The sequence below is a fragment of the Cryptosporidium ryanae genome (assembly GCF_009792415.1).
Source record: "Cryptosporidium ryanae isolate 45019 chromosome Unknown contig_11, whole genome shotgun sequence".
Lineage (NCBI taxonomy): Eukaryota > Apicomplexa > Conoidasida > Eucoccidiorida > Cryptosporidiidae > Cryptosporidium > Cryptosporidium ryanae.
In genome coordinates, this window is record NW_027125521.1 from 245,045 (window position 1) to 268,445 (window position 23,401).

Genomic DNA, 23,401 nt, shown 5'->3' on the forward strand with positions numbered 1-23,401 from the left:
AAAATACTATTATTAATTATTAAACGTGTCATTTCATAGAAATTTTAAGTCAGAATCTGAACTCTACATTTATACCTTCTCTTTATATCAATTCTCTTTTCCCTTTTATCTATTAACGTATATAAACGGACGCATAGGAATACAAAGACGGGAATAATACAAAAGAACTTATAATATACTTGTTAATTATGATGAATAAGATAAAAAAAAATATAATCAAACAGATTGTAATTGGTTTAAACTGGGATTTAAACTATTTGGCACCCACACTCTAGATTATGAATGTAAGAGTGGTGACAGAATTAGCTTGATTTGTCCTGATTTACGTTACTTGTCTCTTCAAGTAGTGTATCAAGTGTTTTTGTTTTATCAATGTCACTTATTCCGTCTGAATGCACACAATTGCATGATGAAGAAGTAGGAGATATCTTTGAGGATAAAATTGAAACAGGAGTTGATGCTGAAGTAGATGTAGGAGTGGATGTAGCTGAAACTTGAACAGAAGATAGCGTTTGAGGAGACGAAACTGAATTGTTTGATGACTGATCAAATACAAAAGAATTGCAATTATTCACTGTACCTTGTTGGGATAATCCATTCTCAACGTTTAAAACGCCAGAACCTCCATTAATAATTTCTGGTACGAAAGGGTTATTGTTTAAATTACGATACTGTGGAATTTGGAAATGGTGACTTGAAAATGCATTACTAGTAGAAACTGGGTGAGCATTACCAGATAAAATAAGCTGGGATTTGATGGTACTGGGATGCAATAAAGAAGGCTGCAGATGTTGAAGGAATATCTGAGAAGCTATATTATTGTTTTGTAAAGGTGGCAACCCATTAAACTGGAATGGGAAATTTACACCTAGACCAATTAAATTACCACTATTTGCTATGTTACCTATATTTTGATCAAAAATATTTCCTCCGAGAGGGTTCACTCCGATTATACCTTGGCCGCTTGTGCTGGAGGAATTCGGTGATCCCAAAGGTGACTCTGTGTTTTTAGCTGATGTTGTAGTATGCAACGGTGCTGGCATTGAAGTCTGTCCTGAATTGGATCCAGACAAGGCTGCAGTAACAGTTCCAAGAGCTGCCAAATTTGCCAAGTTATTAAGTCCTGTTAAATTACAGCTGCCATTATATAAACCAGAGGATTCTAATACTACATTATTACCTTTATTCTTATTCGTACTATTGTCACAATTACTGCGACTAACTCTAACATTGTGTTCCTTTGTGTCCTTTTTAAAAGAAATAATATCAGATTCAAATATACCAGAATCGTTGATATTACTACTACTTCCTTTCAATAGTGATGTAGAGCTAGAAGATAAACTCGGATTTATAGAGTCTGTAGCAGATTTTTCAAATTGGCCACTATAAAGGTTAAAAGTTAATACTCCCGGTTTCTTTCTCTTATGTGCTCCTCTAGCAACCACATTTTGTCTGCACCCGATTGCAGCAGCAAGTGTAATCTCAATGGTGTATTCTGACAAGTCAGGTATAAAAAAGAAGTAGTATTTCCTTGTTTCACACTCATAGTAAGACACAGCCCAAGCAGGCTTGGTTCTATCAAAGTGAATTCCTGTCATTGGGCTTTTTGGAACATTCGAAAGAGATCTAGTTACGTCTCTCAACCAATTAAGTTGCCAGTCAGGTAACATTCTCGGTGAAAAACATGTTACATTTGCTGAGTTGTATTCTCTTTGTTTAAATGGATTATAATCCTCGCTAGATCTTACTTGAATGACAGCCTTACTATTACTCTCAGCATTAGAGTCGTCAACATTATCTTTGGTGACACTTGTACTACTATTATTTAAAGTTTCAACTGCAACAGAAGAACTGGAGGCAGGTTTTAGAACAACATCATCCCTATCTATAGGAGGTGTCCATGAAAGGGAGCCAACCAAACTTGTGTGAATTCTAAGAATTTTATCAAATGGTGTTCTTCTATCACTAGACATGAACAACTCCTCTTCATGAATTGCTGAAAGCAACGAACTAGAAATGCAACTTCCAATAACGGAATTAGAAGTCGGTGAGTCATTGATCTCTGTTATTCCTTTATTTTTGTTTATATTTTCATGTTTAATTCTAGAAAAATTTTGAATCAGTAAATTGTCTTCTACTGTTGAATTTGCAGGCTCGTCATTTTCACTTTTAGTTTGTTTCCCTACAACATCATCTACTGTTGAATTTGTTTCAGTTGCAACTGTCTCAACTAAACTGTTAACTGAATCTATAGAAGTTTCCTTTCTTCTTTTTTTGTTAAGGGCTTCGTCTATACTATTTTCTAAAATAGCTGGCAATTCTGTTTTTTTATCGTTTAAATTGACTACATTAATATCACCTTTAGTTCTTTCTGGAGTCGTTAACTGGTTTTTTTTTGAATCAAGAGTTGAAACGGATCCTGCTTCTCCTTGGATATTTCTATTTGATACTAATTGTTCTGAAAAATCTTCCCCTGTAAAACCGAAAGTAGAATGATTCATTGAAAAATGAGATCCGAATGGAACTCCAATTCCACTTTGAATACAGTAGTTCCCAAAATAAGGTGTTCCGACACCTGTTCCCAATTGTAATGTGGATCCTCCATAACCATAATTTACAGGATACATTCCCGTTAAATATCCATTTTGATTATTTTGTATTATATTTGATAACAATTGCATAAGATTAGGGTCACCGTAAAAAGCAGTATTCAACATTCCATTGTTAAAGGGAGAAATATGGTTATTTGTCGGTATACTAACACTATTAACGTTTGTAGACGAAATCGAAGGAATTATATTGGCCGTATTACCTGCTGCACCTAAAACTACAGATTGCTGTTGTTGACCAAAACCTGATGTGTTCATTGATGATGATGAATATGTCGGGGTAGTAGAGGGAGTCGAAGAAGGAGTTAGTGTTGTAGATGGAGGAGACAATATCTTGCTTTCATCTAATCCATTCATATGCTTAGATTGAATAGATACTGCTGTTGCCTGTAATATAGGCTGGGAAATTGATGAGGATGATATTGTGGATGTTAGAGTTGTATTATTTGAGGAAGGTACTAATGAGGAATGTGAGATCATTAATTATTTTTATTAATATACCAATTATTGAAATAGTTAAAAAAAAACAGATAAGTTAGCAAAATCTATTGTTTTAAAATTTGACTTGCTTTATTTTTGTGTTTACAAATAAATGTGTTTGTTCTCCAATTTTATGATTCCAATATAAGTCTTGGAAATTCCACTAAAAATATGAACGCCTTTATTATTACATAAATGTAAATAATCTTTTCACTAATAACCAGTAAAAATTTAAATGTAATTATTTTATTTTATATTACTGAGAAAGAACAGATTTATACAAAACAAAAAATATGTGCGATATTTTGTGATGTCGTCTTAACTACAATGTAAAATATAAACCGAAAAAATTACTTGAACTGTATTTGTATATAAATACTCCAAATAAATCAAATTTAAATTATGATATGTGATTTATACAACTGACAGTTTATTTTTGTAGATTCTATGATTACTTATTATCGATTTCAAATTCGTATAATTATACAGTTGAAATATGTATGATAGGTGGCCAGGTTAAATACACAACAAAATTGATATTTAAGCAAAAACAATATAGGGATATATTGTTTTCGTTCTTATTCTTATTTATTTGTTGCAAAAAATGTTAAAATAAACATAGAAAGTTAATTCAATTATTTATAAATAAAACTTGAATTTTATTTTTTACAAATATTTTTATATTAATTTATTGTAGTGCATTGGTCTACTATTTAAGTTAAATAAAGTATATATACATTAAAATTATATTTTTTAATATCCCTACCAAGTTACCCATAATTCACCTAGTGCACATGCAGATTGCAATACTAGTGGAAAAAGGTGCAATAAACTTTTACTACCTTGTATTAATTATTATTTAATATTAATTTGTAGACGTCTACAAATAGAAAATAGACATATCATCACGTATTTGCCACTTAATGTAGGGAGATATTGCCCCTCACTAGGGTTTAAATAAATGTATAATATTTAATCGAATATTAGGCATTAATATAAGTGAGTTATCAACAATAATACACTATTTGCAATATATGTTTAACTTTATATGCTATGTTATATTATTGATTTTTAATATACCAAGTAATGATTTTTCCTCATAAATTTATCCTGTACTATTAATTATTATTTATACTGAGATATGTGGGGAGTTTGAGCGGTACTAATAGCGTCTCCTCTATGAAGTGGCAAGTTTTCTTAATTCTCAGTAAAGTAATATAGTTTTAAATAAAAACGAGAACATAATTTAAAAAATGGAAAAAATAAGGTTTTACTGTTTTATTATCTTTAATGTTCACTTATTAATATTTGATATTAAATTACTCTAGTTTTTTTAATTAAAATATGAATTACAACAAAATATTCATTCTAGAAAAGATGTTAAATATAGGATCTATACTATATTTAGGTACTAGTTGATCTGTTATTTACTGTTAACATTGTTTTCGTAACTTAATTTTAATTTGTTTAATTTTTTTGGATTTTTGGCTTAAACAAGCAGTAAAATTTTTTAGGTGTCCACATGCAAGTCACGTGCACATACATGCAAAGTTGCATGTATGTTGCATTTAAGTTTCGTATTCTTCAAAATAGATCCAACTTTGACGTTAGCAAGAAATTAATAATAAAAAGAAAAAAAAAGTTATTTAAGATCGGTTATAATAATTTAATAATATAGTATATCTTATTATAAGAAAAAGAGGTAAAATGGAAATTTTTGAGATATTTATAATTAGATATATTAATTATATTAATATATGGTCAATAGAATTAAATAATGACAATTTTTATGAGGAATTTAGAGATGGAATACTACTTTCAAGCTTACTCAGAAAATGGTCAAGCTTATACGGTTATAATACAGAGGGTGAATTAATAATATACAAACGGCCATTAAACAAAAACCAAGCACTAAATAACATAAGTTTATGTTTAAATTTTTTAAGTAACCCACCCGAAAAAAGCAATTTACCTGAATTAAATACTAGCGATATGAAAAAAGAATTGATAAATGTTGAGGATATATATGAAAAAAATGAGTTTAAAATAATCAATTTTTTATGTAAAATATTTCACCATTATTTTATCCCATATTTGAGGCTAAATTCAAGAAATTTATTATTAAATGTGAATAAATACTTGCAATGTCATGGATTATCATTTTCAGATGAGACAATTAATGAATTTTACAAAATGATACCTAACAATAACAAGTATACTAGTATATTATCAGATAGAATAGAAAGTTGGGAAAGATATTTAAGTTATAATTTAAGTGATTTAAATAATAATGATAAATATTCCAGCAAATACGTAAACTCATTACAGTGCGATCTAACATCAAATGGATTTGTATTGATAATGGTCATGTTATATCACATGGGTTGGATAGATGTATCTATTTTGTGCCAATTATACTATAATCCAAAAAAATTGGAAGAATATAAATGGAATCACGAAATACTGTATTATTCATTTCAAACAATAATTAATTATTTAAATATTCAAAAAGAGTTATTAATAGTAAATAATACTGGTAAAATTAAATTGAATAAAGATAGATTAAAAAAGAATAATTATAATGATGAAAATACAGATAATATCAAATATGAGGATGATAACGATGAATATGATGAATACTATACTAATCATAATACAGTTATGACTTCAAGTATAATAAGTACTGAAATACCATTTATATTGATTCCACTTTCAAGTTTATATTTAGAGAATTTTTCACCATATATACTGCTACTGCAACTAGATGTAATATATAATTTATTAACACAACAGATAGATAACAATTATGATTATTGCTATGGGGAAGGTAATAAAGTTCCAGTATATGGTCCTTATCAACCAATTAGTTTGGAGTTGTTAGACGAGTTAACATATAAAGACAATTATCCGATAAATTGGACAAATATAAATATCAAGGATTCTATTACTTTAAATAAGAATAAACTTAGTATATATAATAATTTTATTAAACGAGAGAATAATTATACTGATAAATATCAAGAAGAAGAAGAAGAAGAAGAAGAAGAAGTAAATGATAATAATTGTAATTATGAACAAAAGTACCAAGAAAATAATGATGAAGTCTTACTAGAAGATTATGTTAAAAATATATACAATAGAGAAACACACAATAATGAGGCCGAAGAAGAAGAGTTTGATAATGATTACAATGATAAAATTGAAGAAAACAATAATTTGTTGAATACTAGCGTTGGAAACAATACTGGAGTACAAACAAATATAAATAATAATAATAATAGTGAAAGTTACTACATAGAATTAAACAATAAATTATTAAATGATATGAACGAAGGAAGAGATGAAATGAATGATTTATTTACTGGATTAGAGAAAGAGTTAGAATTATTAAAAATACATGAGAATACTGGTAGTATCAATGCTAATAATAATAATAATAATAATAATAATAATTCAAATACTTATTCAAAAGATTTAAAAGACAGCAATAATTTGTTGGAGGAAAATGAGAATACAAGACATATAAATAAGTTAAAAATGTTTCGTGATCTAATGATAAGTAATTCAAATAATATAAAACAAAAATTTCCTGTACTAAGTGATAATGAGAAAGTGAAACCATTAATATCAAGAAGTGCGTTAGAAGAACAAAAAAAAAAGCTGGAAGAACGATCACTGAATACAAATGATAATGATGATAGTTATACTTCAAAAGTGCTTGATATTACAAGGAAGCCAAACGGAGTGATGGACAAAATATCATCAGCAATAAATGAAAATAACAAGCTCTTAGAAAGATTAAAAAGTAGTTTAAATAAGAATATTAATGAAAAAAAGAATGATACAAAAGAGATTGCAAGCACAGAAGATAACAAAGAAAATAGGGTGAATATTTCAAATAATGAGACTGATGGACATATCAATAATAAGAATAATAGTGTATTAAATAAAAGTAACGATAAGAGTAAAAAAAGTGGATCCAATAGATCAAAGTGTCTAAAAACATTATCAATACCTAAAAATAAAGTTAGTTTTAGTGACAGAGTAAAAATGGAGGTCGAGAAAGCATTAGTAAATAACAAAAGCGACATATAATGCATATATGCATTCCTGTTATACAGATACAAAACGAAGTAATGTTCACGTTATATAAAGAAGTAATATTTAAAATTATAGAGCATATAATTGTTTAAAAAATAAATAAATAAATATGTTTATATAATATTTAAGAATATAAGGAAAATCGAAAAAAAAACGCATTACGTATGTAACATGTAGTGTGATCTTTAAAAAAAAAAAACTTTGTAAATTAAGAAGTATTTCCCAAAATAAATATATTAGATTAAAATGCAAGAATGAGTAAATTCTAATATTTTTATTCATGTGATTAATTTTTTCTGTTCTTTATTTAAATTTATTGTGTTTTGATTTTTTAATATATTAGACATTAATTTTTATTATTGTTGTTAATATTAATATTATTATAATAATAAGTATATTATATTTATATAATAGGGACAAAATAATAAATAGTTTAATGTAAATAATAAACTGTGGGGTGTGTGTGTATATAAAAATTATGTCCAATAACAAAATATGCTAGCATTTTTGGCGGTCATGTTTGAGTGAATGGCATAAAGTACAATAATGTATTACAAGTAATAAAGTTGAAAGGAGTTTAGCATTAATAAAAGAATAAACTCAAAGCTGTTAGACTGAGTTAAATAAAGAGAAAAGTTGGAAAATATTATAGATATACATGCATGTACCATTAATAGTATTAAGATTTAAAAAGTTGTTGAATAATATAAACTGGGTTTAAGAGTAAGAAGAATTCAAATTTGATTATATATATGAGCTTAGGTAAATAATAGCAAGTGTTTCATGTTGAAATAATAACACAAATGAAAAATATTAATTTTTTTTTGAGAAGGTCGATATCTTAATATACGAATGTGTTGATATCAAATTAGCAACGTGAGAAAAGTGAAGAAAGTTGGCGATATAAAGTCAATAACATTAAAATTGTTTTAATAAAGGTAAATACTTGTTAGGTATACAATATAAATAAATCAGGTAAATTATATATATATATATATATATATATATATATATATATATATTGGAGTACATATTTATTAATATATATATTTATGCGGATGTTTAATTAAAAATAAGGGAAAAAGCAATATAAATAATGATATTGAAAAGAGGATTACTAGTAGGGTTTTTATTTGTGATAATTAAGATACTTACAATAAAAGAATTACTAATTATATACGGAGAAACTGTGAGGATATTAACATCTTCTGAGAACAATGATAAATTATTTGGTGGTTCAAGAATAGTTTGGCTTCCGTCTAAAAAGTTTTATTTGTGCGATAATTACCATTTTTCAGTATCAACTCCAAATTCATATATATACCCAAAACTAGAAATATATATACTTGATAGTACATTGACTCAGGGGTTCACTGTATTTTTAAGATGTGGTAAATTAGCCACACCATATAATTACGACACAAGAATAAATATCCCGAGTGGAATGACAAAAGGATCAAAAATAGAGAGTAAACTTCCATTATGTAATTTTCCGTTATTGTATAATAATGCATATAATATAGACATATATGTTGGAAATGTGGATATAGAATTTACTAGAAGACATTATTGTCCATGTTCACCCGAATATGTAGTTCTATCTATAGGTTGCTTAGTTGAATATAATAGTAACGAAATAGTAACATTGTCGCCTTCGAAAGAATATAGTATAAGTGGATTCTTAACTAGCACGGTTGATACTGGTTTATATATTGGTGACAAGATAAGTAATTTAAATGACAATGTAAGTAGCAAGATAAGTGGTATGCAAATAGCAAAAATGCCAGAGAGGGCAAATAAGCATAAGCTACCTTTAAATAACTTAAAAATAGTATCAACCCCAACATGTGTATTGGAAAAAAACGAATATGTCACTTTTTGCAATGTAAATTTGTTTTTCTCCATACAATTGGACAACGAAGGTGAATCAGGAACAGGTAAATTACTTGAAAATAACGGCAATTTAAATAATATATGCGTATACATTTCACCATACATATTAAAGGAGGGTATTGTAAGCATAATGAATGAAGATGAAGGAAACGGGGAGAGATATTTAAACAACGTAAATACTGTATTTAGTGATGGAGGCACAGATAGTTCTCTTTCGTCGATTCCCGTTTTAAAGAACCACCTTATATCTCCTTTCTCGCCAAACATTTGTATCGGATTGACTGGTGTATTTCAATCTTTGAAAAGTAAAATTTCAAACCACACGATTCAGAATGAGAGGCTTCCTTCCCAAATTAGAAATTACATAGATTCTATCACTATTCAACTATCTGACGAAATAGATTACTATGAACTTAAAAGGAAATCTGTTTATAACAACAAAACGGATGAAGGCTCGCTTAGAAATCTCAGTTTGGATCAAAAGAACTTAAGAGTCAACTTGGTATTAAATAACGTGCGACCATCGAAGTACTTCGTTTACCCTTTTGTACTTCAATACACCTCTGATTACGTTGGCAGTTTTGGAGCGACAGGAGACAACGGAGATGGAGGAATAGTCTTTGACGCTGAAAAAAGACTACAAATTGGGGCGAAAAGTGGTGGATTTGACGACTACTACGTTAAATTACTCTATAATTTGAACTATCTTCAGTATAGTAGTGACAGCCACGTAGTTAAATGGCTGCCTACAAAAATAAGCACCAAATATAATATTGAAGAACTGCCAAAAACGATAGACAGTAAATTAAGCATGAATGTGAATTTAAATGTACCATTTTATATAGTGATACCAAAGATAGTAACAAACATTCTATCGTTTTCGGATAATAAGATTGAGTTATACATTGAGAGAGAATTAAGCTATCTCTTCAGTCGTTTAAACAGTACACTAAATATTGAATATACAGGACTTTTGGGAAGATATCCGCTGCAAGAGAACTACAATGTACTGAAGGGTGATTCAGAGATAAAAGAGACTAAAGTAATTAATTTTATAGATGAGCACAAACTTGACACTGGTGCTCTATTAAATTACGATAACCACTTTAATAAAGAAAAACTAATACTAGGAATTGAAATGCCCACTTCAATTATGTCTTTGGGTACACCATTTGCTATGAGATTTATAATTAAGCCAATACAACCAGTAGAATTTCCATTAAAATCTTTAAATATTGAAGTTAAACACAAAGTTGTTCCGATTTCATGCTATAAAGATACCTGTTCAGGACATGGTGATTGTTACTTGAACGAGTACATTGGAAATATAAATATATACTGTTCGTGTTATCCAGGATGGGGTGGTTTATATTGTTCAAAGCCGTATCTTTCCTATCAATCCATATTGGCTTATCCGATATCGTTAGTAGGAACTAATTTTGTTGCAATACCAACAGTTTATGTTTGTATATACAAAAGAAAGTGGTTAGTTGCAGTTTTGGCATTTATAGCTGGATTAGTGTCCTCTGTATTCCACGCAGCGGAAGTTGGTCTCTTGGTTGATCATGGAAACATACTTCTGAAGGGAGACTTAATATCTGCTCAGTTGATTATTTCATTTGTGTTTATTCTACTATGCAGATTTAAGAAAAAAGTCGAGATTACACTTCTTGTGGTTCAAATTATTATATTAATACTTCTAACTTTATTTACATCAAGACTGACAACCACTATAATTCCAATATTATCTTGTTTTCTAATTATATTTGGAAGAATTTTTTATTGGTACTATAATACTAAAATATACAGCGAGAAAATACCTTCAAATAGAAATTCAACTGTTAATTCAGAAATATCCTGTACAATTCCTATTGAACTTACCGATACCCCAAACACACCAAAAAACACGATTTCAAAGGAACATCATAATGAGTTTAATATTTATGAAAAAAAAAAGGAAAGTAGAGTACAAGACGAAATTGATGAAATTGGAATAATCAAAAATCAAGGAGAAAATAAAAATATGAATATTTCTCAATACAATTTAAATGATGTTCCTTTTGATGTCTCAAAACTAACTGAGATGGTTTCTTTAAGTACAATAATTAATTCATCTATCCCAGTATCGCCACAAAATAATAATAATAATAATAGTAACGAGTCAAATGATGTGTTTTTGAATTTAAAGTGCATCTGTGATAACGCCATTTTCAGAAAAATTAAACATCATTTTACGAATATAAACAAAAAGTTGCTATTTATATTTCAGAGAGAGTATTACTCGCCCAAATTCATATTAATTGGCACACTGTGTGGTGCATTTGGTTGTATTACATGGTTTTTAGAGACGGTAGATACTTATTGGATTTTTCATTCCCTTTGGCACATAATGGCCTTTCTTGCAAGTACATTTATTATTCATGGTTGTATTCCAAATAACAACTGTTGCGAGTATAACAACAAGATAGTTGACTATAATGGTGAATATAGTAATAGAGATAGTCACAATAAAAGCTTTGGTGTATGCGAAGTTAACAATGAAATAAAGTTCTCTTCTTTTTCCAGCCCTCATAAAGACAACGGTGAGAAATCACGTATTCAAAGTAATAATGATTCTAAAACTTCAAGCAGCTTTAGCATTGACAACAACGGTATATAGCACTTGTATTTGATTTATTAACTACATTGGGAAAAAATGATAGCTGGAGAATCACCACTACTGAAAACGTTGCTCTTCTTGATTTAATTTATATATTTAGTTTTATATGTATAAATTCACGCCTAACTGTTTTATATATCAGAGTTTTTTCGTTCTTAAATTATCTAAAAGTACTCTAGTTTAGTGTAATTCATACTCAGAATGAGGTGTTTACAAATGCTGTACATGTAGAATACACTTAAGAGTGGAAGGACGGATAGACAAAGAGCAAATATTAAAAAATTTAAGGTTTGAGGGAGATAATTGTGTTCCTGATTCTGTAATCTGACTGTAGTGTGTCGTTGGTGTCTTAGATGTGACATTTGTCGTTTGAAAACCAATAAACAATAAAAATCAGTTAATTAAATGGGAAACAGTAACATAGTAAGCTCAATGAGTAATAGGGATGAATTTTTGGTTAGTTTAAAACTAAATCCGTTTCAGCGAAGTTATGACCTTTAATTAAAAGTCAAAAGTTGCAAAATTCTATTTAGTTGACGCATGGTAAATATTTTCTGTGAACAAAGCTAATATTTTAATTAAATTTAATATAAAACAAAACAAAAAATCAAAATAAGAAACGAGTAACGAAGTCATACCAAATAGAGAAGCAAATTGTCTTTTTCAACAAAAGTATTATTTGAATTTAGTCTCCTATCTATCCTAAAAGGGTGCAAGCTACTCACAAAAAAGGCAATTTAAATTCAAAACATGGCGCCAAAGTGCAATATATGCACACAGGTGGTAACATGTCATGGAATACCAGGAGAAAGTAAACAGGCAAAAAGCGCATTGTGCTGAAATAGAAAACATAAGGTTACGACTATTTCGCATTTCTGGCACTCTAAGGTCTATTTTTCCGATGAACTAGCGTCAGAAGCATTACGGTTGTATGTGGTAACTTGGATACTGTAATAGAGTATTTATGGAATAAGAAAAAACAGATAATCAAATGGAATATAAGTTGTTTAAGTAAGGTAAGACTTTATCAAGGATCACTTCTTAGTTCGACATTCACATTTGCTCATAAACAATACATATGAAAATATATCTAAATCGAGATTGGGAATAGACAGTGTATAGGCAAAGTTGAATTCAAGTCAAACGAATAATTTGCGATTAAGATTAAAGGAAAAGTGAGAAAAAAGGAATATAAATAATTTATTTCAGAAATAAAATGGCAATAATAGATCTGGCAAGCTTGTGTTCGCCAATTCACAATTTCAAAAGAGGCTTTTTGTTTAGCCACAGTGACGAAATAAAGCAAAACGGCAATAACGACATCAACTTTAGCTACAATAATGCATCAAATACAAATATAGCTGCGGATACAAATGGTCAATACATACTTAGGAAAAGAGAATCTTTTTTGACGTATAATGACACCGTCTTGAATAATACAAAGTCTGTGGTTGTACTTGAGAACCTAAATCAAGGTAGAGGCGAGGAACTCGGTATTTATAATAACAAGTTATTGATTAACAATGGCGGAACCAACGTAGGATTCGCAAAATTGAACTATGCTAGAGGATTAGGTGCAACAATGGGATCTGCAGGTGGAATGGGAGATGGAGTTGGAGGTTACAAATTTGAGAGATGCGACTTAAACAATGTAAATGATAGCATTAACAAAGGTGAAGCAAATTTAAGTGATTTTGGGACTGCAAAAGCAGCAAGTGTGGATATTAACTTTCTGAATTTGGGCGTTTCAGGGGATAAATTAAGATATTTTAATAGATTTGACCAGGTTTACGTGAATTTGAAAAGTTATAATAATAACAGTTCTGTTGAATCGTATAACGAGTTGGCTCTTGCAAACAAGGATTTGGAGCCAAAGGAAGAATACGCACACAACAATACAAACAAAAAGCAGAATAGCAATTTAATGCAAATCACAAAAAACTATGGTTATTTTTGCGAAAACCCAGTATTAAATGTTAATAGTTGCTTAGAGGGCAGCAGTAATACTATAGTGATATTTGATTTAGATGATACATTAATACCTACTGACTGGATAAGGGACACGTATTCAAGAATAAGACAAAGCTCCTCATTAAATTACCTATTTTCAAACTCTAATAACAATGTTTACCAATACATAAGAATGCAAATTGACCAACAGGTAAATCACCAGTTGATTCCGAATGTAATAAAAATGTTAACAATATCCAAAAAACAATTTTTAGATACCGCAATAGTAACCAACGCGAGGTCTATTGGATGGATTAAGGTTATAGAGGCGATGTTCCCAGAATTAACTGCTGCACTTAACGAGTTAAATATACCCGTAATAAGAACAAGTCCTCAAGGAGCTGAACCAGAAATAGAGGATGGAGAAAAGTATTTTAATTACTGGATGATAGCAAAAAAAAACGAATTTGAGAAGATAATAGATAAGTGGTTGTCTCAAAATAAAAACAAGAATTTCATTAGTCACAATTTGTCAAGAGTAAATTTAATTAGTGTTGGGGACAACGACTTTGAAGAGTGTGCTGCTGTACATTTGGCAGTTGTAGATAGAAAAGTGGAATTCTCAAAAATAATAAGATGTACTCCAGGACTATCCCCAAAAATGTTTTTAAATCAGTTGCAAACTATTTCAAATGTAATTGAGATTGAGAAAAAAAGAAACTCCTCTCATCCATGGATAAACTACACAAATACAGTTTCCGCGAGAATAATTGAGAACGGTCAATTTTTATCTGGGTACGGATCATACGGAGTTTCAACAGAAGACGAGTAATTTTTCCATATTCAGATAAATCACTTCTGTTTTCATTTATATCTATTTTAAACTTACATTCATGGTCATGACTTAATACCAAAGAGCAATTTTAAGACAATAAAATCACAATTTTGTTAACGTTCCTTCATTAAAAGCATGTATATATATATATATATATATCATTTAAATACGCATAACAACAGAGAGTAATAGAACAAAAAAGTATAATTAACGTCTACTTTTATAAAATATCTCTTTTCCTTTGTAGTTACTATACTTGAGAGTGAACTGTAGTTTTAATTCATTGTTTACTTTTGTCTGCTTGCTTTCACTAAAACATTCTATGTTCCTGCTCGCTAAATCCAACAGAGATTAGAGAGCAGTTATTCTCCCAAAATAGTCAGTAAGACAAAATACCGGATGTAGGTTATCTTTAAAGTTTACATGGATCCTTCCCTTCACTTTCAAAGTAAGAGTAATGCAACTTAGAGACGTCGCTTCCCTCAATATGTTTGGTTATTCCTGCTGAAGTAATTTGGTAAACCCTGACAAGTCCACCTGACCCACCATCTCTGTTTGTAGCGGCTACAATTGCTCTGCTTCCAAGTTCAATGGCTTCTTGATCAGTTAAATCGTATCTATATCCGGTATCTAGAATACCATAAGCATAAAGGGAACCTGAACCTATTGAAAATTTATAGTCCTTTACTCTGGACCCGTCATTGTCCACATAATATAAATGAGGGCCGTCATGGTCATATCCGGCTATCATAACTCCTGCAGATAAACCATAAGCTCTGTAGTGGAAAAATATGTTAGTTAGTATTTTGGAGGCTCCGGCAACGCTTATTCTTTGATTGTTTCTTAATTCATAAAGACGACAGAGCTTTGACAAGAACCTTTCCCAATATGAACAGTCTGCAGCTCCGCCTGCCATAGTGCCCAAAAGAAAGTCATTTATTTTGATTATTTTCTTAACCTCTTGAGAAGCAATGTAACTTCCTTGCGTGGCTCTGCTATCAACGGCCAAAATAACTCCTCCCTGGTAAATGAACCCAAGTGTTGTGGTACCTCTATTCATCCTTTTCTTCAGTTCTCCTTTATTATAATCTCTCACAAAGTTACAGGGGTCACCCACACGAGCGTGCTCAAACACGTCATTGTAAACTTTTTCCAAAAACTCATCATCTTTCTCCTTCTGACCAAATTTGAACAAGTTAGAATTGGTTTTTGATTTCCAATCCAACGAATTTCCGCCATAGAAGGACACATCGTCCAAACTGCCGTCTAGAAAACTAAACATACTCATCGTCGCCTCAGTGAGATGTATGTAACACGCTTATTCAAATTACTAAATCAGCTTTTTGTCCAGTTTATACCTATTTGAAAAAAAAGCAACCAATATACGAATACAGAATAATCTTCTCAGTCCACTCCAGATGTAACTTCGGGCAGTTGTCAGTCTGCTATTGCACCAACAAACAACGAAGGTATCGCAAGAAAATCGCAGTTACTTACTAAAGTTGCACTTATTCTGAATTAACTTGTATTGAGTCTTTCGTTTACTTAAAAGCCCTTACTACAACAAAAGAAGGCAGCGTTTCTGGCTAGGCTTGCCTGCTCATTGCTAACACCCCTAAACCCCTCAAATGAAACCCGCCCATGAGTTTGGCGGTAACCTTGTTATTTTATGGTGATTATTGACAGCGGAATGGGAGAAGCGAGAAGGAAATAAGGCAAGGGCAAATTAGAAGTTTAGGTGGATGAGGAGCGAAATAAGAGGAGAGCATTGGTTGTATTTGAATATTGAGTAAATTTGAAGCAAAGCAGGCGAGGGGTGAATACTGCAGTGAGTGGTGTACAGGTAAATACAGATAGGAAACAGCTCGTTGATGCGTATCTGAATAGGGTGTTTTATCGACAAAACATTCATTTTATATTACCTCAGACCTGAGGGTGCAATCAAGTGTCTGAATCAATTTGATTTTAACCAACTGACTTTTCAGTTTTTGCTTTGATTATACAAGTTCCCCTTGGGAAGTATACAATAGACTATACGAGCTCAGATAATGGGCAAATAAGATGTTAAATTGAAAGTAGAGCTACAGTAAGATGGAGTCCACTGGATTCTTCATTTTTCGAAAGCAACAATTCGTGTGTAAGTATAACTAAAAGTTATTTAAGAAGCAAATTAATTGAAAAAGAGGAAAATGAGCCTAGAAAAAGACTTTCCTGAATGGTTGGAGTTGAATATTGGAAAAAGTCTTGTGATACTTTTAAATGAACTTGTGAACGGTGGTATAATTTCCCCAAGTACAAGTCTAAAAATGATTGATAACTACAGAGAATCGTGTTCATATATACTTAGAAAACACGTAAAATCTGGAAGAAAATTAAAGTGCGAGGGGGTGATCAATAATTACAACTGCATTGATGGAAATTGGAGCATTATAATTAAAGATGTGACTGTATTTGGCAAAACACTCGGTAGAATTAAGAGTAAGTATGCGAGAATATCTGGAAGGGAATTCTCTAAACGTATATAATATATATAAACTTCCAAAGCCGTGATTATACTTTGTATAATTATTAATTATTTGTAGTAATTGAAGTTTCCCCGAACAATTCAGATATTGTTTTCATTGTTTCGTCGTAGTTCAAACTGGATGACTTGTATAATACATCAATAATACTGCCGTCGTTGTCTATTTTTGTTTTAATGTATTTAGATAACTCATCAACCAAGTGACTGTTTCCCGTCTTAATAGAAGATATAAAAACATAAAATATATTCTTTAAATCGTATGCTGAAAACAATTTGTAGTTTCTATAATAATATATACACTTTTCATATTTCTTTAATTTAAAACTAATTTCGTGAGTAAGTTTTATTGAGTATACTATTGTTTTAAATTCATTTTCATCTCCAAATTCAATCAATTTTGAGATAATATCTAAATTTTTATCATTAATCTCGTAATTGTTTTTATTATATTCTTTGCAGAAGATGCTTTTGCAGTTTTTGTAATTTATCGTCTTGTTCTCGCAGTCCTGTTCTTTTTCACGTGTTTCATTATTTACATTAACTGGCTCTTTATTTTTAAAATTGCTCTTTTCGCACTTATTGCACGTGTTTAGTTTTGAATATTGAAGTAAAAGCTTTAACGTGTAAAAAAGTTTATCCAGGTACTCGAGTGAAATTACATTCCAATTCTCGTTGTACTTATAGTCAGTGTAACTATTCATCTTTAGTGCCATATAGTAATAGTAATAGAACTCCTTCTCGGCGTTTTCTAAGCAAAAAGGTGTGAATTTTTCACTTATGTTCTTGTCTTTAATTGTAAATCTTAATTGAAGTGTGTATGGGTCATTTATATTTGAAGGTTCTTGTCCGATTTTTCTAATTTTGTCTAAAGAATCTATTAACGCATTTAAATCCCAATAGACCTCCGATTCTCCTTTATCAATGCAATTATTATCTTCGCTTTTATTGTTGTCTACATGCAATAACTGTCTTGTTTTCAAAGCTATATCACTTTTCTCGTGTAAATCAAAGTCTTTTAAGCACTCATTATTCGGTGGAAAGAAGAATATAAGTGAGTATGGAACATTTAGTGTATATTTTCCACCCAAATAGCAGTGAGATAGCGAATTCTCGAGCCAAAGGGGAGTAGTATAATGACCCGGTGATATTCTTAGATTAATTGGTTTTAATTTGTGAAAGTTATCACCTACCCCTTTAATTGGGATATCAATATCGTATTCTGTTCCTGTTGAATTGCTTATTAGTTTAAATTCGTTTATTTCTATATTTAATTTTGTATCATAGCCAAAGTCAATTCCTGATATTCTTTTTTGAAGCGAATTGAACGAATTTGTGACACAATTTTTTGAAAAGACATCTTCACTCTCATAGGAAGATAGTCTTAAAAAATCATCATTTTCATTTGAGCTAACACATAACTCACCATTTTTATTCTCGTTTTCAAATGGATATCTAAATAGTATGTTCTTTTCCCAATAATAGCCGTGAAAATGAATAGTTATACATTTACTTAGTCCATGGCCTCCTCTATTTTCGCAATAGTCTAAATTTCCAATGTTATTCTCCCTAATTCTAATCTGAGAAGTTTCACCTACTCTCATTGATAATATTAATTCTACAAAATCTTGTTGAGATATTAATTCCATTACTGAACCCATATACTGAATAAACTCACTATTATCGTAAATATTTTTTAAATTGATCTTCATTCTTCCCCAATTTTTCGTTTCAACTCCATTCAAGTTATTGTCTGTATACAAATAACTGTTCAACAAAATAGATAAATCAACTGAATCATTTCTAGATGGTGACTTTAACCTAATGCCTTGTTTTATTATTTTTTTTTTGATTCTTTCGTTTATTGACTCAATATAACAAAAATCTACCAACTTAACATAATATACAACAAATTCTTGTATATTCTTTTTAATTAAATTAGCAAATCTTTTTGATCTTTCATATTTGTTCCTATATATTTCAGAAGAAATTACTTTTTTTCTAGTATTGCCTTCTGTCTCTCTCTGACGTGAAAACACAGAGTCTTTTTCTATCAAAATTTTTGATACCTCACCTTTTAACATCTTTCTGAGTGCTAGCTCCAAACCCCACGGTATCGAATTATCGTATTCTGGTCTGTTATTTGCAAGACTTATATCTCCTAGTATAGTTTTAACTCTTTTATATTCAAACTGACTTTCTATATTCGAATTTTCGAAATTCTCTTCAGAACAGTAATAATCAAATACAATTTCATCTCCAATACCTGGTTTATTGTAACCATAACCACATTTTATTATTTCCTTGAACACTCCCTTTGTTGAAATTACCAATACATCCCCAATTGAATCACTCGGAAATTCATCCCCTGAACCAATTGCTGTGAAATCGCTTTTTTCTGAATCAGATGACATTTCTTAGCAATAAAACCGAAATAAGTATATTTAGATATATGTTTATTATAAATTTAACCACCTTATTTGTTGTATACTAGAGCAAGTTACACAGTAACTCATAACTCCAAAACAACTTTGCTTTCTGTGAAAAAGATCTGTGCTTTTTAAAGTGTATATAGATTTAACAAAAATTTAACCTGAACAATGTAAAATGGGAGAATAGGAAAATTGATTTTAACGCCGATATTCTTGTCTTTATAATAATGGTAAACTATTATTCTTCTTATAAGAAAGAATCTAAGTAGAAACTAAATATTGGACAGTATTAATACAACTATTGCAATTATTTTATTATTATTGCTTTTTAACAAAAAATTAAAATGTAATTTGATCTAAAACATTATCTTCCTGTACAGTTTTTTTTTATTATACCGGCATATGAGACAAATATAATTAAAAAAGTTACCGAAATTTGCACGTAAAAAAAGCGAAAAGCACATGCAAAATGGATATTCAAATTTTATAAAGAAATAACTGAATTTCAGATAAAGGAAATAGATTGTATTAAGAATTAATCAGTAAATCTATGTCATCTATAAAAAACTTAGAGTTTATTATATTAGTTCCACCTAAAACTATATCTATATCATACAGATTTTTAATCTCATTTGCATCTCTGACTTCCTCATAAGTGACTCCACCTACTATAAATAACATAACTTTTTGTGGTTTTTTTGTGGAATTGGAATCATCGGTGGATGGGAATCTGCTGTACTTAAGTTTACCTTTAGCTAAATTTTCAAGTATGTTGTATATCAATGTTTTGTGTTGAATATATATATTGTCATTTAAATTTCCACCTGCTGTTTTTTTAATGGTATTTTTTGCTATATTAAGCAGACTCTTGTTTTGAAATAAATCACTAGATCTAAAATCGTTACCAGCTATTTCCAATAGTTTATCTATATACTTAGAATTACCACCCAAATTGTACTTGAAGTTATTTATTTGAATCTCATTTTTTTGGTACTTTAATGAATAAATAAGAGCCAGTCTTATTTTATCAAACGAGTCTATTTTATCATCATCTAATATATTCCCTACCTCTCTTGAATGTTCTATATCATTATCATTTACAAATATATCCTGTTCAAGAGCTGAAATCCTCATTAGCTCTCTACTTTTTATTATTTCAGATAATTTGTGCATTATATTTACATGTTTACTAACAATACCTGATTCTTTCCTAAACTCTGGGTATATTTCAATAAATCTATTTATATCATCTATACTGTTTAAATTCTTATAGTAACTACTCTTGTTTGACTCTTGTTTATTCAACATGTCTCTAATATAAAACCCTATATCCCCAAAGTTATCGTATTTATGTTCATTATAAAAGCTATCGTATTCTTCAGACAATACATATTCTTCATTACCTATGTTTATTTTGTTTTGTTTAATAGTAATTAATTCATGTATCATTGATTGGTATGTCCATTGTGTAAGTAGTGGTGTTATAGGATCTTCCCTCCTGTCAAATATTATTAAAACACTATTTTCATCGCGGCTCATATTTGAATTTAAGCCATTATTGATTTTGTAATTCTCACTGTTACTATCATCCATTATTAATTCTACGGGATTTGAATCCATTAACCTCCTTTCTAAAGCAAAGGCAATATTTCTACAAAGTGAAGAGCTACCCAAATACCTTATTACTGGAACGTCTCCAAGTAAAACTGACGCCGAGTATATACCATCAAGTATTCTTGTGAACAATTTTTCCTCGAATGTAGTCCATTTTGACGGCAAATTATACATTGGGCCTATCGTACAAATATACAGTAAACTACTTTCCATTTTTACGATTCAACTTACCAAAATTATGTATATTCAAAGTATACAAATAACTATTTGCTATATTTATGTCTATTCTTACCTCCTTCAGTCTTTTTATGACCTCATGTTCATCATTTATTGCTAATTTTTGAAGTATTTGTGGTGAAACATTGCTTGTAAAGTAGATATAATAGTCCTTATATAATGGATCCTTTAACTCGTTGCATAATATTGAAATGTTTTCACGTGTTGGCCTAATAAAGAAAATACCAGAAAAATATGGAAGCTTCTCTCTTTCATTTTTATTATTATCTATTAACTCAGTTAGAAATACTTCTTTTTCAAGTAATTCCGTTTGTGTATATATCAACGATAATATTTGCAGTGTTTCTTTATCTAACAATAATACCTATCTCAGAAAATAAATCAATAACAGTTTAGTTTCGTAAATAAAATAAACTAACTTACTTTTATCCCCGATATTCTACTAAATAGGGAAACAACCAATTCATGAGATATTTTTAGTAAATCAACCATTATTTCTATTATTCTATAACTTAATACAGCTTCAGCCACTACACATACATAGCTTTCATTTATTATACCAATAAATTACATTCAAAATCTTAATATTGTAAAATCAATCAACTAAATCAGAATTTCCTGTGTTATTTTTGAATTGCCTTTTTTTTTACACTTCTTAAATATACCGAAAGCAACTAACATTAATGCGTCAATGTGTGGGGTTAGGCGGTATGTGTTTTGTGTATAGGTAACCATAAAAATGCTTGCAAAATCAAGAATTTAGTTAATATAGAAAATAATTATAATTGGTTGTAAATCTAAATCTTTCATGAAATATTTATATTTCTTTAGTTTTTTCTATATATTTTCTCGCGGATATCCTTTCTCTTATAAAATCGTAAAGTTCTTTGTTGTTATTTATTCTTTCCCTGTGAATAGAGTTAGGCCCGTCTGCCTGAATGCACGTTTTACAGAACTTTTCCCAACAAGCTTTAATAAATACTTTAAGAAAAAAGTTTAGTAAAAATTTTGGTGGATCAATCAATAGATCTATTTTCCACATAAACAATATACAGGTTGAACAGTCATCAACAGGACTTACGAAGCCCCCACCAGATATGTTGGCTCTGTTTGAGTAATCCATTAAATATGGTATGTCTGTTTTCAGTCTTGGGTGAAACCCGTGATTTTCTATTGAGGATGCGTGTATAAATATACGATTATTTTGGGTTATTTCATCGCTGACCCATATTTCTAAAATCACCTCCCTATTTGAAAACGGCCATGGGATATCTATATAAATGGCTGTAACAATGTGTACGCGATCTCTATGTATTATTTCTTTTATAGAATTTAGTCCAAATTTTACGGGAAATGAAAAGTAAGGAATCCATTCTTTGTACAAATCTCTTTCATAAAAAACAGAGAGAACATTAAATATATTTGTTTTAATGCTTCCTTGAAAACATATTTCAACTATTGTTGAATCCTCATATCCTCTATACCATAGATCAAATGATTCTTTTTTTGTGACACAAACCCAACCTTTAGGTTTTGTATTTGTAACTAAACTCTTACATTCTTCAAGTTGAGCATCATTCAGTAAATTTCCATTGACATCAAAGTATTTATCCTCAATATAATCATCTAAATCACTATTATATTCATCATTAATGTTGTTTAATGAGTTGTAAGAGTCGCTATTTTCACTCCCGTTGCAGGAATAAAATTCACTCCTGTCAAGATAAACATTCTGTTCATATTCTGAAGTTAATTTATCAACAAAGCAATTATTTAATGTGTAAAAGTCTGATGAAACTTTTATTTCGTCTATCTTCATATCATTTAATACATCAACAAATTGTTTAAGTATTGCAGCCCTTCTTTGTATTTCAATACAAATAGGGAATAACTTATATATATCTTTAAAACCGTATCTAAAAACAAGATAAATTTGATTAAAATTTATTTATAATAAAATCACTTACTCCTTTATTAGCTTTTGTAGTAAAACATGAGATTCCCATACCTTCTCATCTTTGTATAAAATGCTGATTAAATTCAACCTATCAGTAATATCGCACATTTTGA

The 23,401-nt window shown here is 29.8% G+C and overlaps 9 protein-coding genes across 9 annotated transcripts; 4 read left to right on the forward strand and 5 right to left on the reverse strand.

The window, feature by feature from the left end:
- Window positions 1-302: 302 nt before the first annotated feature.
- Window positions 303-3,089, reverse strand: FG386_000233 (uncharacterized protein; the record flags this gene model as incomplete). The annotated part of the gene is made up of 1 exon (XM_067339544.1): window positions 303-3,089. The coding sequence occupies one exon, from the start codon at window positions 3,087-3,089 to the stop codon at window positions 303-305; it is 2,787 nt and encodes a 928-aa protein (XP_067198342.1).
- Window positions 3,090-4,796: 1,707 nt separating this feature from the next.
- FG386_000235 (uncharacterized protein) lies at window positions 4,797-7,184 on the forward strand (the record flags this gene model as incomplete). Its single annotated transcript, XM_067339546.1, has 1 exon — window positions 4,797-7,184. The coding sequence occupies one exon, from the start codon at window positions 4,797-4,799 to the stop codon at window positions 7,182-7,184; it is 2,388 nt and encodes a 795-aa protein (XP_067198344.1).
- Window positions 7,185-8,286: 1,102 nt separating this feature from the next.
- On the forward strand, window positions 8,287-11,742 carry FG386_000236 (uncharacterized protein; the record flags this gene model as incomplete). The annotated part of the gene is made up of 1 exon (XM_067339547.1): window positions 8,287-11,742. One exon carries the CDS (start codon window positions 8,287-8,289, stop codon window positions 11,740-11,742), a length of 3,456 nt encoding a protein of 1,151 aa, XP_067198345.1.
- Window positions 11,743-12,958: 1,216 nt separating this feature from the next.
- Window positions 12,959-14,524, forward strand: FG386_000237 (membrane associated protein with a signal peptide; the record flags this gene model as incomplete). Its single annotated transcript, XM_067339548.1, has 1 exon — window positions 12,959-14,524. The coding sequence occupies one exon, from the start codon at window positions 12,959-12,961 to the stop codon at window positions 14,522-14,524; it is 1,566 nt and encodes a 521-aa protein (XP_067198346.1).
- Window positions 14,525-14,939: 415 nt separating this feature from the next.
- On the reverse strand, window positions 14,940-15,815 carry FG386_000238 (Pre2p/proteasome subunit beta type 5; the record flags this gene model as incomplete). Its single annotated transcript, XM_067339549.1, has 1 exon — window positions 14,940-15,815. One exon carries the CDS (start codon window positions 15,813-15,815, stop codon window positions 14,940-14,942), a length of 876 nt encoding a protein of 291 aa, XP_067198347.1.
- Window positions 15,816-16,716: 901 nt separating this feature from the next.
- Window positions 16,717-17,052, forward strand: FG386_000239 (transcription initiation factor IIA; the record flags this gene model as incomplete). The annotated part of the gene is made up of 1 exon (XM_067339550.1): window positions 16,717-17,052. The coding sequence occupies one exon, from the start codon at window positions 16,717-16,719 to the stop codon at window positions 17,050-17,052; it is 336 nt and encodes a 111-aa protein (XP_067198348.1).
- Window positions 17,053-17,095: 43 nt separating this feature from the next.
- On the reverse strand, window positions 17,096-19,462 carry FG386_000240 (uncharacterized protein; the record flags this gene model as incomplete). Its single annotated transcript, XM_067339551.1, has 1 exon — window positions 17,096-19,462. One exon carries the CDS (start codon window positions 19,460-19,462, stop codon window positions 17,096-17,098), a length of 2,367 nt encoding a protein of 788 aa, XP_067198349.1.
- Window positions 19,463-20,008: 546 nt separating this feature from the next.
- Window positions 20,009-21,307, reverse strand: FG386_000241 (uncharacterized protein; the record flags this gene model as incomplete). The annotated part of the gene is made up of 1 exon (XM_067339552.1): window positions 20,009-21,307. The coding sequence occupies one exon, from the start codon at window positions 21,305-21,307 to the stop codon at window positions 20,009-20,011; it is 1,299 nt and encodes a 432-aa protein (XP_067198350.1).
- Window positions 21,308-22,148: 841 nt separating this feature from the next.
- Window positions 22,149-23,396, reverse strand: FG386_000242 (uncharacterized protein; the record flags this gene model as incomplete). The annotated part of the gene is made up of 2 exons (XM_067339553.1): window positions 22,149-23,247; window positions 23,299-23,396. 2 exons carry the CDS (start codon window positions 23,394-23,396, stop codon window positions 22,149-22,151), a joined length of 1,197 nt encoding a protein of 398 aa, XP_067198351.1.
- Between the last annotated feature and the right edge of the window lie 5 nt (window positions 23,397-23,401).